Source organism: Scatophagus argus, chromosome 15 (genome assembly GCF_020382885.2).
Source record: "Scatophagus argus isolate fScaArg1 chromosome 15, fScaArg1.pri, whole genome shotgun sequence".
Taxonomy (NCBI): domain Eukaryota; kingdom Metazoa; phylum Chordata; class Actinopteri; family Scatophagidae; genus Scatophagus; species Scatophagus argus.
The window spans coordinates 18080392-18096124 of record NC_058507.1 but is presented as its reverse complement, the minus strand read 5'-3'; the positions used below and the strand labels follow the sequence as shown (position 1 = coordinate 18096124).

General features: G+C 41.5%; 1 protein-coding gene across 6 annotated transcripts in view; it reads right to left on the bottom strand.

The window, feature by feature from the left end:
* rock2a (rho-associated, coiled-coil containing protein kinase 2a) overlaps nt 1-15733 on the bottom strand; it is a 30853-nt gene that overhangs the window by 8347 nt on the left and 6773 nt on the right. For all 6 annotated transcript variants that reach the window (XR_006845507.1, XR_006845508.1, XM_046413897.1 and 3 more), the window contains exons 2-19: nt 8717-8798; nt 8521-8621; nt 7971-8108; nt 7386-7646; nt 6550-6694; nt 6271-6409; nt 5931-6022; nt 5559-5718; nt 5383-5437; nt 4571-4659; nt 4395-4443; nt 3819-3954; nt 3219-3310; nt 2722-2968; nt 1622-1728; nt 867-1026; nt 484-644; nt 73-257 (exon numbers count right to left, since the gene is read on the bottom strand). Coding sequence is in view for 4 of the 6 variants with exons in the window: in XM_046413897.1 (XP_046269853.1) it covers nt 73-257; nt 484-644; nt 867-1026; nt 1622-1728; nt 2722-2968; nt 3219-3310; nt 3819-3954; nt 4395-4443; nt 4571-4659; nt 5383-5437; nt 5559-5718; nt 5931-6022; nt 6271-6409; nt 6550-6694; nt 7386-7646; nt 7971-8108; nt 8521-8621; nt 8717-8798 (2399 nt within the window). In the remaining 2 variants the exon portion in view is untranslated. The remainder of the gene's footprint in view (nt 1-72; nt 258-483; nt 645-866; nt 1027-1621; nt 1729-2721; nt 2969-3218; nt 3311-3818; nt 3955-4394; nt 4444-4570; nt 4660-5382; nt 5438-5558; nt 5719-5930; nt 6023-6270; nt 6410-6549; nt 6695-7385; nt 7647-7970; nt 8109-8520; nt 8622-8716; nt 8799-15733) is intronic.

Here is a 15733-nt window from a genome sequence, read left to right as displayed (position 1 = left end):
TTGTCATCTCTCTCTTTATGTGAAATATGAAGCCATGACTATGAAAGCTGGTACATCAAAATGGAAACTGACTTGCGCAGCTCTTGGTTCTGCTTTTCCAGGCTGCGTTTAATGTCCAGCAGGTGATTCGCTTCCTGCTTCAGCTGCTTCTCAGAGGTTCGCAGAGAACTGAGCTGCTGGTTCTGGGCTTTCAGGTCGTTCTGAATCAGGTTACGCTTCTGGGTCTCCTGCTCGATCTTCAGCGTAAGGTTCTTCATCTGAAGGAATGGACAAAATGCAGAGAGACAGTGAAATCAGGAAAAGCTTGTGTTTTTCTTGTTTAAAATGTCAAATTTGCTTTTGTTACTGTTTTTGTAAATTGCCACTGGACTGTAGTCAGAAATGACTCACTGTTGCATTAGCCACAGGAAGTGTTTGTGTAGGCGGCATTTAATATCTAAATACACACTTAACTCCTGCCCTATGCAGTCTGTAAACACTCACCTCCTCAGTTAGTCTGTCCTTGTGTCTGCGCAGCTCTTCTAGTTTCTGCAGAGCCTGTTTATAGTCACAGTCCATCATGCTGCTGTGCTTCTCCAGCTCCAGTATTCGGTTCTCTAACCGAAGTTTGGCTGCTCGCTCCTCCGCCAGCTTCTGCTCCAACTCTGGATAGTTTACACATATTTGAGTTATGTTAGTCAACAGTAAAGTGTGTAAATTTGTGACAATGCATTAAGTACACGCTGGTGAAATCAGATGTATCTAATGGTGCCAAATTATTTCAAGCTCAAACCTGCTCCCTCACAACATCTAGCAACACAAACCAACATGAACAGCACCAACAAACAGCTGAAATAAACAAGGAAAAAAGGACTGGTGACCTGTACCCTTCATCGACTCTGATTTGGCACCCTCAATGGTTACTTTGATCTTGCTCTTGTCAGCCAGCAGCGCTCTGGTGGCCTTATGAGAGGCCTCCTCCTGCTCCAGCTCCTGCTGCAGCACCTTCAGCTTATAGGTCAGATCAATCTCCTTGTTGCTCATCTCCTGTACAACGAAAGCAAGCCCAATGAAACTCAACCAGTCACCACACATAATAATGACAGGGTGGCAAAAGCTGCACCCAAATGAACATAACATGTGAACATAATGAATGAACATAATGTGAAATCGGTATCAAAGAATTAAAGCACTGAATGATCATAGTGCATCACTAACAGCCCATCTACATTGTTCAGCAATGTTGTTCTTTTAAGTCTTTAAAACCTTAAGATCAATGTGCCCTATGAATTATTCAGTAAAGCTACAGCCATCACCAACTGATCCACTCAAACACTTGTAAGATTAAAAAAATTCTGTCTAAAGAACAAGGTTTTAAAGCTGTTACAGTCAGTCTGCGGGGAAGAACCAGCACGTGTATTTCACCTTTGCAAGATCTCTAAATGAAACCCTAGAGTCTAGGGTTTCATTTAGAGATAGGGCCTAGACGTTCATATGATTGGACAACATGTTGGCCTTGATTTAAGAATGAGACGATGATGGGCTAATTCCCAAACAGGCCAATATGGCTGTTTGATCTGATCACTGTATGAAGCAGACTCTTAGCTTTCAAAGAAGAAAACATGTCATTGTTTTGGTTTACCTTCTCCAGGTCGGTGTGCTTCTCCTGAAGCTGTCTCTTCTCACTCTCTACTTTGGACAGAGCCTGTCTTTGCTGACGTGCCTCGTCCTCCAGGACGGAGATGCGTCCTGGAAGACAAAGCCAAGAGGGTCAGATTCAGATACACCGTGCTACCTTGTCTGATTTGTAAAGTCAACATTTGGTCAGTGCATCTGATGGCAAAGTTAACTGAGGTGCTGCCTTAGCAGAAATCTGGGTGGTGTTAATGGAGCTACGTGACCTCACCTCAATTAACACAATCAGATAAAGGCTATCACTTGACAGTTTAATAGCCTGAGCACTGCCTTTAACCAGATTAAGGTTGAATTATTATCTTTGATGATAACATTCTCCCTGCTGTGGTTACACAAATGCATGTTGGAGGCTGACCAGTGCAACCACAACCTGCTACTGCTGCACAATCACCATTTTCAATGGAGCACCTGCATGTTGTTTATTCCAAAGGACTGTCTACAGGAGAGAGAGAGAGCATTTCATTTTTTCACTCTTTATACTCTGATTTGTTAAACCAGTGTGACAAAGGGGGCCTAATCCTTGTATCACTAAACATCAGATGTATTTGTTCTTGTTTGCATCAGCCGTTGTGACTCTGTCAAGCACCTCCAGACAAATAAGCTCAAATCACACACAAACACAGAAAGTGAACGTGTTATTTGCCAGATGGATTCTGCAGTGCAAATTCCTTAATAAGGCCTGAAAAGCCTCTTTGGTGCCCTCTGTATTTGCGTGGCACATTGCTTTTGCCCTCGTAAATCTGCCATGTAAGCTCCTGGGTAGACAGAATGTGGCTGAGATAGCACATTTTGTGTAGCGTGTAATAGAATTTCCACTGCGTAAAGTTAACTATATCAGCAAATCCTTAAAGCAGAATTTCAAACATCTTGAAAAAGAATGGATATACACTAAATCAAGCCTAGATATCATTTTTTGTTCAAATATCAGAACCAGGCAAAATGTGATGTGCTACCGTTCTGCTTGTTGATACATAGAAAAGGCCATTGTTTACAGACTAGAGGTCTTTCCAGATCATGTTTTAGATACTCTGAATGTGTGTCACCCACCCATCAGGTCGCTTATGGTCTCCGAGCCCTGGCTGTGCTCCCGCCTCTCCGTCTCCAAGGCGGCCTGCAGGCTGATGCATTCCTTCTCCAGGCTCAGCTTGCTGCGCTCCAACAGGCAGCATTTGTCCTGCAGCTCACGCACATTGGCCTCCAGCTGCTGGAGCTGCTTGCTGCTCTCCGTCTGGGTTTTACGGAGCCGCACCGCCGCCTCAGACTCAGCCCGCAGCAACGTGTTGGCTTCTTCCAGCTGATGAAGAAGACATGTCGCCAGTCAGGAGTTTTATTTGCTTCTCGTCACAGTTATAGTATGTCCAGAATCCTGTCCCATATAAATTTTCCATAGAAAGAACTTTATTTTGAATATCATAGAGACAAAGAATGAGATTTATTTTCCTGTTCACAATCATTTTATATTATTACTATCATTATCTTCAAGAATCAATTCTATTATATATTATTCTATATTTTACAGTAGAGTAGCTTTTTAAACATGAAACCTGTTTCTGCAGGTGAATGTTCTTCTCATTAGAAATGTGCGAATTCTGGTTTCTTCTCTTCATGTCTTCCAGCTGGTCACGAAGGCTGTTGACTGCACAACACAGAAGAATACAGCCTAGTATCAGCTAATTGTCAAAACCCTTCAGAATTTCAAAATAATCCATCAAGCTTCTTATGTTCACAGTGTTTCAACAATACCTCAAGTATTAATTCTTTGTTACTGAGTTCTAATCAAGGTGGAGTTTGGGTATCAGAGGACAGAGCAACAAAATGTGAGTATCACAATGTAAATTATACAATATGCACAGAGCAAAGTCAAAGAGTATGCTGACATGTGTGCTGCTCTGCTCTTCTGAACTGTTTAAGATATCTATTTGACCAGCTGATGGCAGTATCATCCACATGTTATCAGTCTGTGTGGAAACTTGCACCAAAACTATTCTACTTCAAATTAAAATACTACGTAGTAAATTCATACAGGAAAGATCACACTTCACTGGATTCCATATTAACTGTATTAAAACACCAACACAAAGTAAGTCACTACATATGCTGAGCTGGTTGCCTTTGAAAAATGTGATAAATATGTCTCATGTCACCTTCATTCTCCAGGCAGCGCTTCCTGTCGGCCTCGCTCTCAGCCTTGCGGTGGCTCTCCAGGCTCTTGTGCTGAAGCAGGGCTTTCTCTCTCTCTAGCTGCCTCAGACTCGACTCCAGATTCTTTCTGCTGCTCACCTATAATCAATCATTAAATATTTTGTTCAACACGTCCTATAGGGCCTATTTCACAGTGCTGTGATTCCATAACTCTCTTTATAAAAAGTGATTCCTGAGAATCCAACCAGGGCTCAATACGAACTTAATGTTCAAAGACATTTTAATGTGGCTATCAGAATTCAGTGACCGCTCCAGCTGAACCTTACTGGATGTGGCATTCAACCAAAACATAGCCAGTGAAAAATCATTACTCTGACATAAATACAGTTTCTGGGAAATACCATTAAAATCTGTGAGGAAGAGGGAAAGTACAGAATTCTGGAGGGGAAACCAGGTCAGTGCATCAACAAATATTAAAAGTAGAACAGAGCCAAAAATAGTCTTATGATCTCCAGCACCAACAGGTGTCTGTGCTGTAGATTCAGTAGTTCACTACTGTGTCAGGGTGATTATCTTACCTCTTCCTCAAGTTCTTTGGAGATTTTGTCCAGGCGGCTAGAGGCAGCTCTGCAGAAAATAAATAGTCCAACATATATAAGAGTTTTGACACTGACGGTCAGTGTGCTCAGGTCTGGTGTGGTGCAACATGAAGAGAAGCTGCCATTGTTAATTAACGTTTCTACAGCTCGTGTACCTGTATTTGTGCTCTACTTCATCTTTGACCTGCTTCTCATTGTTCAGCTGCACCTCCAGGTGGCGCAGTTTCTTCTGCAGTGCTGCCGACTGTGAAGAGGAAACAACCAACCAATCACACATGTCCTAGAGACTTAAAGGACAAGTTCAAAAACTGTTTTCAGTCTTTGCTGCATTTCATCCACTTCCTGTGACTCAAGTATTATGCAATGATGCAATTGATATAACTGACACTTGCCCTAAACTGATAAATGGAGATACAATTTTCTCTGGGTTTGCCATCAAGAGCAACCCTTTAATGTGTGCGTAGTTATTTGATTGGAATTGAAAAACAAAATAAATACTCAATACTTTACGCCAGTTTTGCAGTGGCAGTGTATGAACATGGTGATGGTGTCAAACAAAAATGAAACCAGAGCCTTTCTTATCTTCTTAAAAACTGGTAGCTGATTGCTTAGACTGTTCAGTTAGGAATGAAGTCAAAGGGAGATTACCTTTTAGCTCAGCCACTTACACCGAAAGCCTCTTAAGTCTTTCTGTGTGGCTAAGAACACTGAAATTCTAACAAAGTACAAATAAATCATGGGATCAAAAAAATAAATCCAATCCTTTTCTGAGTCATTTCCATCATAATCCTCAATGTCTTACAGTATGAAAGCTGGACTGATGACAGCATCAACAGGCCAGTTCTGTGTGGTCATGTAAACTGACGCCTGGCTTATTCATTTCCTGAGAGGCTTGGGACTGACGCCTTTACTAGAGTTGCTCGAGGTGCACCTGGCAGTTATTGTTTGTGAAAGTGAAAGCACCTACCTCTCCTTTTGAATTGTCGTGAGTCACAGAGATATTGTTGGAAGCATTCAGTAACCTGAAGAAGTAAACCAACAAAATCAACACGAAGCCAAGAACCAATCTGGAATCTTCTATTCATGTAGAAATCTTCAAGTCCCTGAAATGCCAAGAGGCAGCTAGAAAAACAGATCACTTACTGGTCTTCTTTGAAGTAAGTGAAGCCAACAAAGGGCAGCTGATTTCCAACAAAGGCCTTAGGTGTGGGGAAAGTTTCTACATCACCTTTATCTTCTTCAATCTCATCAAAATTGCTGGTGTCTATGTCACTGCTCAGCTCTGGGACTACAGGGGCAACCGCTGAGGAAGAATGAGACAGAGGAAGAAAGGAAAAAGTGTGAATTGCTGGAAATAAAAGGAAGTGCTGTGTAAACAAAAGTTTCAGTCAACAAATCATTTGATCTTGTAGTGAGACACAGCTGCTGTTCCACAGGAATTCTGTTCCAGTGCTCATTTCACGTAAAAAGGCTTGTTTTTATTGAACCTGCTTGTTGAACTGGAGTGACACTAACTGTCTCTGATGGTGTCGAAGGTCCACTGGTCGTTCCTGAAAAAAGGGTGTCGCTTGATTTCCTCCACACCGTTTCTGCCCAATCGCACCTCCCTCAAAACAAAGAGAGCAAAAGAATGGTAGGACCAAACCTACTCTGTCTAGTAAAAACAGGCAAACAAATCCTATTGAAATATACTCTAGTCTGGAGGTAATCAGAAGTGAGAAAATTAAAACCCAAGCAAAAAACACAGACTTTGCTTACATTTCCCTCAAACTTGTGGTGAACAGAAGTGTGTAGCTTAATAGTATCAACATGTTATGTATTGAGCATTGCAGTACAAAACTGTAACTCTTTCTACCTGTCAGTCAGGAAGGCACAGATGATATTCTTGGCATCTTTGGAGATCTCCACATCGTCCGGGAAGTTGAGAGAGTTTTTATGGTCCATGATCTTACTGTAGGTTCCCACCAGAGAGTCGGCATAGAACGGTGTGTCACCTAACAGTATGTAACAGTAGGTTAGCCATCACAGACAGTACTGGACACATGAGTTGAACATGACTTGCATTTACACTGCAAGACAAGGAACACTGTCTCTCTGCTCTAAAAAGAGCACACTTTATTAAGTGTTCACTGACCGACAAGCATCTCGAAGATGAAGACCCCTACGGACCACCAGTCACACTCTCGTCCATAATAGCCATCTCCTCCCTGTGATTTCAGCACCTCAGGGGAGATGTAATCCGGGGTCCCAACAGCTGTATCACAGTGCACCATGCCAGTCTGCAATGCAAATCCAGGAATCAGTATCCTTATGTATGTTTTGATATTACAGCATAAGATCACCCAGATTGAGTTTCCTGGGATTTTTTTGGACAACCAATCGTGATTTAAAATAGTGTCTATAATCTGGCAATCACAGCTCAACAGCACTGTTATCTGCGTTTTTTGCTTTAAATATTATATATCCTGGGGGGCAGCCGTGGCCTAGAGGTTGGAGAAGCGGCTTGTGATCGGAGGGTCACCGGTTCGATTCCCCCACCGGACGGGCAGGAAAAATTTGGGTGTGGTGGTGATTAATGCGAAAAATGCTCCCCCCTCCATTAGCCGGCTGATGTGTCCTTGAGCAAGGCACGTACCCCCCCCAATATGCTCCCCGGGCGCTTGATGCTGCCCACTGCTCCTGTGTGTGTTTCACTGCATGTAATTTGCCGGGTGTTGCATGTGTGTGTTCAACTAAGGATGGGTCAAATGCAGAAGACGAATTCAGTGTGTGTATGTAAAAATATATATATACTGTCAATAAAGTTGATTCTTCTTCTTATTCTAAATATAAATAAAAATATTATTCCTTGCTTTCCTCCTCATTTTCTCAGTTAATATTCTGCTCTGCCATTTTGTTGATCATAACAGACTAAACTAGACTGATTCTGGCTTTCAGTAAAAGGAACAAACTGAAGTTTCAGTGACTCACAGAGTCCATCTTCATGCACGTGCCGAAGTCAGCCAGCTTGAGGTGTCCATGTCTGTCCAGCAGCATGTTGTCGGGCTTGACGTCTCGATGGATGAAGCCCATGGAGTGAATGGCGTCCAGGGCCATCACCACTTCTGCTGTGTAGAACTTGGCCCATTTCTCCGGTACGTCGTAGGTGCTGGTGAGGTTGACCAGGTCGCCTCCTGGCATGTATTCCATCACCATGTAGAGGTAGTGCTCATCTTGGAAGGCACAGCACAACTAAACAACCCAAACACGTCTCATTAGTGGTACAGGTGATACACAATAATGACAAAACCATTTGCCATGGCTGAATGTACTGCTGTTAGATTAAGAGATGACCATAAAATGTCTTATAAAAAAGTTTGTACAAAATTCTGTCTCATACTTTTTTAAAAGGATCAAGGAACTCAAATGAAAACAGTATTATATGGCTGTTATCAAGGACATACTACACACAGCATCCCAGCAATAATATGCTATCTCCAATCTTTTAGCTTTGAGAGTTCAACTGTGGAAGGAGCAGAAAAAGTCAGGAGCTGAGCTGTGAATTAACTATCATACCTGTACGACCCAGGGACTGTTGGCAAAGGCCATGATGTCTCTCTCTTCCCAGAAGAAAGCCGAGTCTGAGCGTTTGATCATCTCAAACTTGCTCAGTAGCTTCATGGCGTAGACCTTCTGAGAGGCTTTATGCCGGACCTGAATGACAATGAGACCCAGTTATCGGAGTTTTCCAACTTTTGAGTCTTTTATCTTCAGGTACACTTTGGCCAAACTGTGAAAACTGACACAAGCATGCTACTAGGGTTGGGTAGGTTTCTGACTTTACTAACATAAGTCAATATCAAACCAGCTTGAAAGCTTTTACATCTGCCCAACCCTACAAGGTACATTAAATGTCTGTTCCATGATTTCATTTCCATGTCATTCAGTAAATGTACATTAAGAGTGTGGTATTCACAGTTTCACACCAATTTTAGAAATATTTAAACAAGGATTCTCAAAGGATTCGACTAGAACAAAAGCATTGCCTTATTTCTAAAAACCAACATTTGATCACTCTCCAGAATCCTTGTTAATGCCAACTAAAGAAATCAAAACTAATACTCACCAACTGGACTTCACCGAATGCCCCTCGACCAATGACTTTAACTCTGTCGAAGTCTTCAGACTTCATCTGAAGGTCTCGAGTCTGTTCGATGACTTTCTCATCTGAGTATAAATAGAATAATAAAGAAATCACTAATGTTGTTATTTGATCACAACAATAATTCTCATTCCACCCCAGTCTCGCAAAAACTACTTACATCTGTTTAAGAAGGTTTCAATGTTTTTGTTCTTGCGTAGTGCAGGGTAGTCCAAGTCTAAGACCAGGGCATTTATGGAGTCCTACACACAAAGAGAGAATAATTAATTTACAGTCATGACCGACATTAAACATCAAGTGTAGTATACATGATCAAACTGAGCATATATCCCTATTGATAATGTATATGTATATTGGAGTATTGTCAGTGGAAAGCAGGACCCTGTGGTTTCCCAGTATGTTCAGCTTCATCATGAGTTGCAGTATAAAACCATGTGATGCTGCACTAAGACAAGAGAACAACTACAGATTGTGCGCCATCACACAGCATCCCAAGGACCCCCCAGCTGCACCTATCACTTGTGTCAAGTCCACAGTAACGTTAGTAACCGAGCCGTGGCAAGCACGACTTATAACACATTCCTTACATAGAAGAGCGTGTGCTGATCACAAAAGGAGGTTACTTCAAACTGCTAGTCATTGCTTTGCAATTAGAACATCACTGACCTATGACAAATCCAGACATGTTCTCCTTTTATCAGCATTCATTTGCACGCAACAAGATTATGAGGTGTTTGGGGCAAAAAAAATTGCAGCTTTAAGCATCAAAATTTTTATTGTTCATTTAAAATGCGCATTAGATTCTAATTGTTTAGCCAAATGCTGCATAATGTGAACTTCCGACAACTGCAGAGGGCATGAATCATTTCTCACTGACTTAATTAACTCTCTAACTTGACTCCCATACTGTGGTAACAGTGCCAATGAAAGTTTTTTTTTAATTAATTGTTTCAGACTTGAAGTTACAAAACATTAAGCAAAATACATTCACAGTCTACTCAGTAAAGGCAGAAAAGCAGCGACCTGACAGCAGCAGACCTACACTGAAACTTATTGCCCCCTAAATGCATCTCTGAAGAGTTTAGTTATATATAGTTATATTTTCTCACCGCTGCACAGAACAAAAACACATCACTGCTACCCAGCAAGACTCAATGAAAGCCAATAGCTTCGCCCCATCCTTTCATTCAACAGTGATAAACTTAAAGATGGATGGATACAAAAAGAGCAACTACATGCAAAGCAGAGGGTTTTAGTTGATGGCTTTGTTCCTCAAGGGAGAGACAGACAGACAGAAAGAACAGACAGACAGACACAGGATGACTCATTTCTCCATCAGCAGCAACCCACATGATTCTATCAATGACATTCGGCTGCTGACAAATGATGAACACAGTTTCTATAACTTGTGAGATGAAGTAACCCCCCACACTGCAGTCCATGATTAAGAACTGCACTTAACACACTTTAGGGAATTTGGTGCTTTGTACACATTTCTGCCTGAACATAAATTGCTTCTCACACTCTTACAGGAAATAACATGACAGCTGATGTTAGACAATAGATCGGTTTTCTAAACAAAAAAAAAGGCCTACTGGATTGCATCATAATGCATCATGTTGTTGAACATTTGTAATTATGGCGAAAATCATGCATGGCTATGTTAGAAAGCCTGACTGTACTGAATCACCCGTCTGCCTCGAGACAGTTATTTTCAGCTAGTTATTTAGGTGCTCAGTGTGTTCAGCCAGGAGTGCTTTCACCTTAGCTAGTTCATCACATTGTCTTAATTGCTCAACTGATGTTGCACAAACACTCACACACTAGCTCACTCACTGCTCCAGACATACATGAACATGTATAAGAAAAACTGGTGAGGAAAATGTTGCTTTGGGAAAACAGATAAATTATTAAATAAAGAATATAATAGAGGGGAAAACAAAACAAGCAGGCCAAAGCTAAATAGAAGAGTAAAATAAAGTCAGTTTTTATTTAGTTTATCAACTGATTGGAGCTTAACAGAAACATGATAAACATTTAGAACACTGTGTCAATTTCAGGGTTCAATGGATTTGAGAACCTTAGGCATGTGTTTAAGTGGGGTTACTGGTGGTAATACAGTCCATTCTGTGAACAGTTTGTATATCACAGCAGCCTGAACACAAGCGGAGGCTGGGAACTGGACTGGAGCAGTGCTGCAGCATGTTCAGTTGCCTGAACACAAGCTGACTATTTGTAGCATTCAGTCATTTCATAATGGATGTAGTTTGACCCCAGGCAATGAAGGGAAACCATTAAATAAGCAAAAGATAGACTGATGCAAACCCCTAATTGTTACAGTGTGTAACAATAAGGAAGTCATCTATCAACTTTTGTCAGCTGCACATTCCTGACTGGCCAATGAAGAGCTGTTTGAAACACTGGACCAAGCCAACAGAGAACACAAGAACCCCACTCTGACCCAGTGGTCTAAACTGGCTTCTTTCAAACCTGTCTTGGTCCTCTCTCTTCTCTTTCCCCACTCATTACAGTACTCAAAGGATGGCACAATCTGTTCCATGTTTTGCTCACTTTCTTTGAGCTTATTTCTCCCCCACATTTCCCTCGTCTCTTTTGTCCTTTTCTGCTGCTACGCTTTCGTCTTATCTGCCGTTCCTCCCGCTCTCTCCATCATTCTCCGCTTGGCTGCAGTCAGTCTGCACACTGTTTCATCATATCAACTTTACTTCCCCATTAAAGGACTGACCTCACACAAAACTACTATTTAAGGGAAAAAAAATACAAATGCTGGGGGTGGAGAGGGGTTGCTGGCTGAGTGTGCGCATGCACATACACGAGGATCTCCCCAACGAGCAGAGCGATACAGGAAATGATCCACCCCACCCCAGGGCTGGCAGATAATTTCACTGTGTCATGAAGTCAGTCCCTATGTGCAAGTCATTTCCTCTGAGGCAGCATTCTCTCATTCTGCTGCTTATGCATCGGCAGTTTAAAAAAAAAAAAAAAAAAAAAAAAAGCACACTGGCTGGTGCAGGTATGAACATGCATACAATGCATCCATCCACTGTATGTTGTATGCCTACAGCGATTTACACGATAAAACATCTTCAACAGTTAGTACATTAACCACAATTGAAATCAATGCACAGTTGTTTCTTGGTAATTATTCACACACACACACACAATGCAGGTCCTGTGAAGCTGCTGTGTGACATTGTGTCAAGCTACAGGGCGAGAACACCAACAACTGCACTGACTGAAGTTTTACACACTAATTCACTTGATCCTTTGTTCAAGATGTGATTTGTTATTTCCTTTCAAAATGCATTTTAAGGCAGTAATCAGGAAGAAAGACATGTTGCCACGTTTAACATCTTCACTGACTGTGATGCAATATCAATGACTTTGTTCCTGTTGTTCCAAATAAGCACAGACTCTGTGTAGAGCAGCATGTTTGTCACTGTGCATCAAGCAGCAATGATAAAACTCGGAAAATTACGTTCTTAACACTTCAATACAGGCCTCATCGAATCATGCTTTTAGTTTCCGATGTTGCTTCATATTTAAAATGTAAACACTGAATTTCCATGTAGGCCTCTGGTTTTTAGGCATGAAGTGAATGCTTGTCTATTTATAAAGCAATTCGATAATTGCTGTTATTGTTTAAAGACTGTCGATCCCAACAGCAGCAGCCTTAAGCTGAAGTCTATTAGATCAACTACAATCAGTTTAGCAAATAAAAATATCTAAAAATCCAAACCTTTGTAGATATCTGCATGGCTGAGCTGATCTCTCTAAGCAAATAGGTAAACCATGAAACCACAATATGTTTCAATTCTCTTGAAGTAAGCTGACAGGCACTGCTGTCTACTTTCAGAAGTAAAACGTTCCCCTCAGTTCTATGATCACAGGGAAAATGTTTGATGGTTTGCAGAGGCAGAACAGCTGCTAACAGTTGGGACAGGTCACATGTGGAACTTTTGTACCTGAGGTCTGTTGGCTTTTCTGTCCAATGCCATGTTTGGAACTTGGAAAAAATCCATTTTCAAAGCAAACAGAGAAGCGTCACTAAATAGTTCAGAGGTCTTAAGCGTTCTGTAAAGAGAAGGTCAGTGTGCATCACAAAGATGCATTAGCAATCAGGCATGTACATAATGTCCCACTGTAAGGTTACTGGTGTGACAATCTCAAAAAGAACAACAAAGCAGCACGGCAGTTATACAAAGTTGATGGTCCGTACCAAAGACTAAGGCAGACAGAATTCAGTTTTACACATTTCCTACTTTGGACATGGAGATGACAAAAGTTGTTGCTTGACAGTTGCCGTGAGAAATAAAAAGTAAAGACTCTGTTGCAATGCGTGGAATCACTACAGGCATGTAGCACACATACCCTGTCCTCTGGACAACTTGGTGACATTTTAATCCTTTCTCCGTCATATCTGCATCTCCCCATTAAACAAGATGAATCAAGAGTGGACGAGGGATAAATAAATAAATCCGTTTCCTTGTTTATCCCCTTTAAAAGACCTTTGCACATCAATTTAGTCGACATTTCAAGACTTCTTGATTCACAGAAGGCATATGTAATAAGTAGTTTAGTGCAGTGGAGTAGAGAACTGGATGCATGCAGCTCTTCTAATTTGCTTCCATTAGCATTAGTGTAAAAAATGCCAACAAGACTCTGGAGGACGTTTCTCGGCTACTAAGAGGCTATTTATAAATATTAAATAACTGACAAGTGTCTGGGGAAGTGTAACGCTGGATCGACAATTTAAACTTTAATGAATCTGACATATCTGGACCTGTTCCAGACAACAACTGATCCTTCCTTCTTCGTCCACAGTTTTGCTTCACTTAAATCAGAGGGAACAGGTGATTTTTGGAACAATGGATCTAAATAATTACAAAGCATGATATCAAGTCCTGTACCCGAGCCTCATGTACGGAACACTTCCCTGTACAACTTACAGTGACAGGCTTACAGCAACTTCTTCCTGAGCTGATAGGAGTATCTGTCCAGTTAGGCTTATCAGTATGAGTGGTTATGTATCTATTAGACAGCACTTCAGTATTTTATCTCCTATACTGTAATCCAGCCAATGGGTTGTTGCTGGTTGCTTAGCAACTCCTGCAAAATACAAAGAGTTGAAACCAGTTGAAGCAACAGAGAAACAGCAGACAGGAGTTCTATAAGAGCTCTGCTTCAAATGAACATTCTATTTTTTCCATTTTATTTACCGAAACTGCTTCTGATATTACAGAGCTGTCAATCTCACTTTGCCTGCTTCCACTCACTGACTGCTTCTTCCCTATGTAAAGCCACGTGGATGCACCACTCAGGAATGTCATGATGTTAACCTTAAAGGAACTAAAACACAGGGAGGAATCCCCCCCCCCCCCCAAAAAAAAACTCTATTTCCCCTCATACCCATCTCATCACCAGGCATGTGGAACAGAAAACAAGCAGCACTGCCTTGGGCTTTAAAAGGATTGAGCAGAAAGTCAATGTTTTGATTGAATTCCGGCCATTTTAAAAATAGTTGTGGGGATAAACGGTGGGTCAGGCAGAGTGAGGGGGACTGTGCCAGGCAGGTCCCGTAAACTCTCCAAGAAAGACACAACAGCAGGAATCCTGCAGAGGCTCACAAATAGCACAGCTAATGTCTCCGTGGGGAATAACAAGAGTATGTCTTACTCTTGCATTTGACAGATTTCTGTCCCATGCTCCTGTGCCCTATGCATTTTTGGCACCCATGCTTTATTATAAAGTATACTGAGGAATGTGCCAGGAAAAATACATAGCCAAAGGGAGGAATGCATGTACATAAAGTCCTGCTGTACGTTAACCTTAAACTTTCTACATGCTCATAACGCTCCACTTAGAAGAATGGAAACATGACTGGGGGAGGGGGGGTCAGTGGTCAGCATTGGGTTATGTTTGTAACTGCAAGACAACCTATACTGCTATCCAACTTTCATGTCCGTATTATACAGGGCTGCAACTAACAAGTTATATGTGTCATCAATAAACTCAGGTGTCCCCAACTTCAGAGTCAGGAAACCCACAGCTATGGATTTTGTATTGCAAAATAGTGGATACTTTTACCACTCTCGCCTCTGACAAAAGAAGGGAAGGGAAACAAAAGAAGAGGAAAAAAAAGCAGAAAATACTCATTTGAGAAGCTGAATCTTAAGTACTTAACTGATTTCATCCTTATTTGTTTAATTATTATATATATAAATATTATTGTTTTTGTCACCTAACTCCTTATCCAAGGCATTAAAGAACCCCGGTTTCTCTGCCACTGGATAGTTATAGTGTGCCAATTTCCGATAAAAAGCCAGTAACACTGAACTGCCAGCCTCAACACTGCAGGACTAAATTCTGCCACACACACAAAAATGGTCTTGTTTGGGTTTGCTAAAGGAAATGAAAGCTGTGTGAACTCTGCATATGACAATTCACAGCGGTCTGCTAATGTGCTATTGTCGACCGTTGCTGCTGGATACACGCAATGCAGCTTGTGTGTTGCTAAGAACAAGTGAACAATGTGAAAACGAACACAAATATGTGTCCACGAGTACCCAAGGCTGTGTATACGCACGCGTGTGCATGAGGCAAAGTGCGTGTGTGTGTAGGAGGCTGCATCACCACCAGCAGGTTGTGATGGAGTGATAACACTGAGGCCAGATGGATGGTTTCTGCATTATGCGTGGGAAACTCCTGTTCTCCTTTCTTCTGTGCTCGCTCACAATCTCATTTAAAACTAAAAATACACCAAGACTCAGGTATAAAACTTAAACAGTCACACAAGAGAGAGAAGATTTTGCAGAAGGCAACAGCAGACTTTAACAAGATGTGCGCATTCAGCCACTGCCATCCACATGTTCCCTTTGAATAACACCGTTCATGTCAATGTGGCTGTGATCAGTGTGAAAATCTTCAATCAGAGCTGTCCAACTGTGACTGAGTGCTGTTTTATTAGCGGAGACACTCAGTTGAAATGACTTAAATTAAATCATGCTGCACTGTTGTTGAAGGTTTTGTGCATGGCCGCATTATGTCTGCCACAGTCTATGTCTAGACAAGACGATCCACCAGATTAAGACAAATCTTTGGGGGTACATTTTCCTTCATATGAGAACCATATAACATCGTGCACACTTCCAGCTTT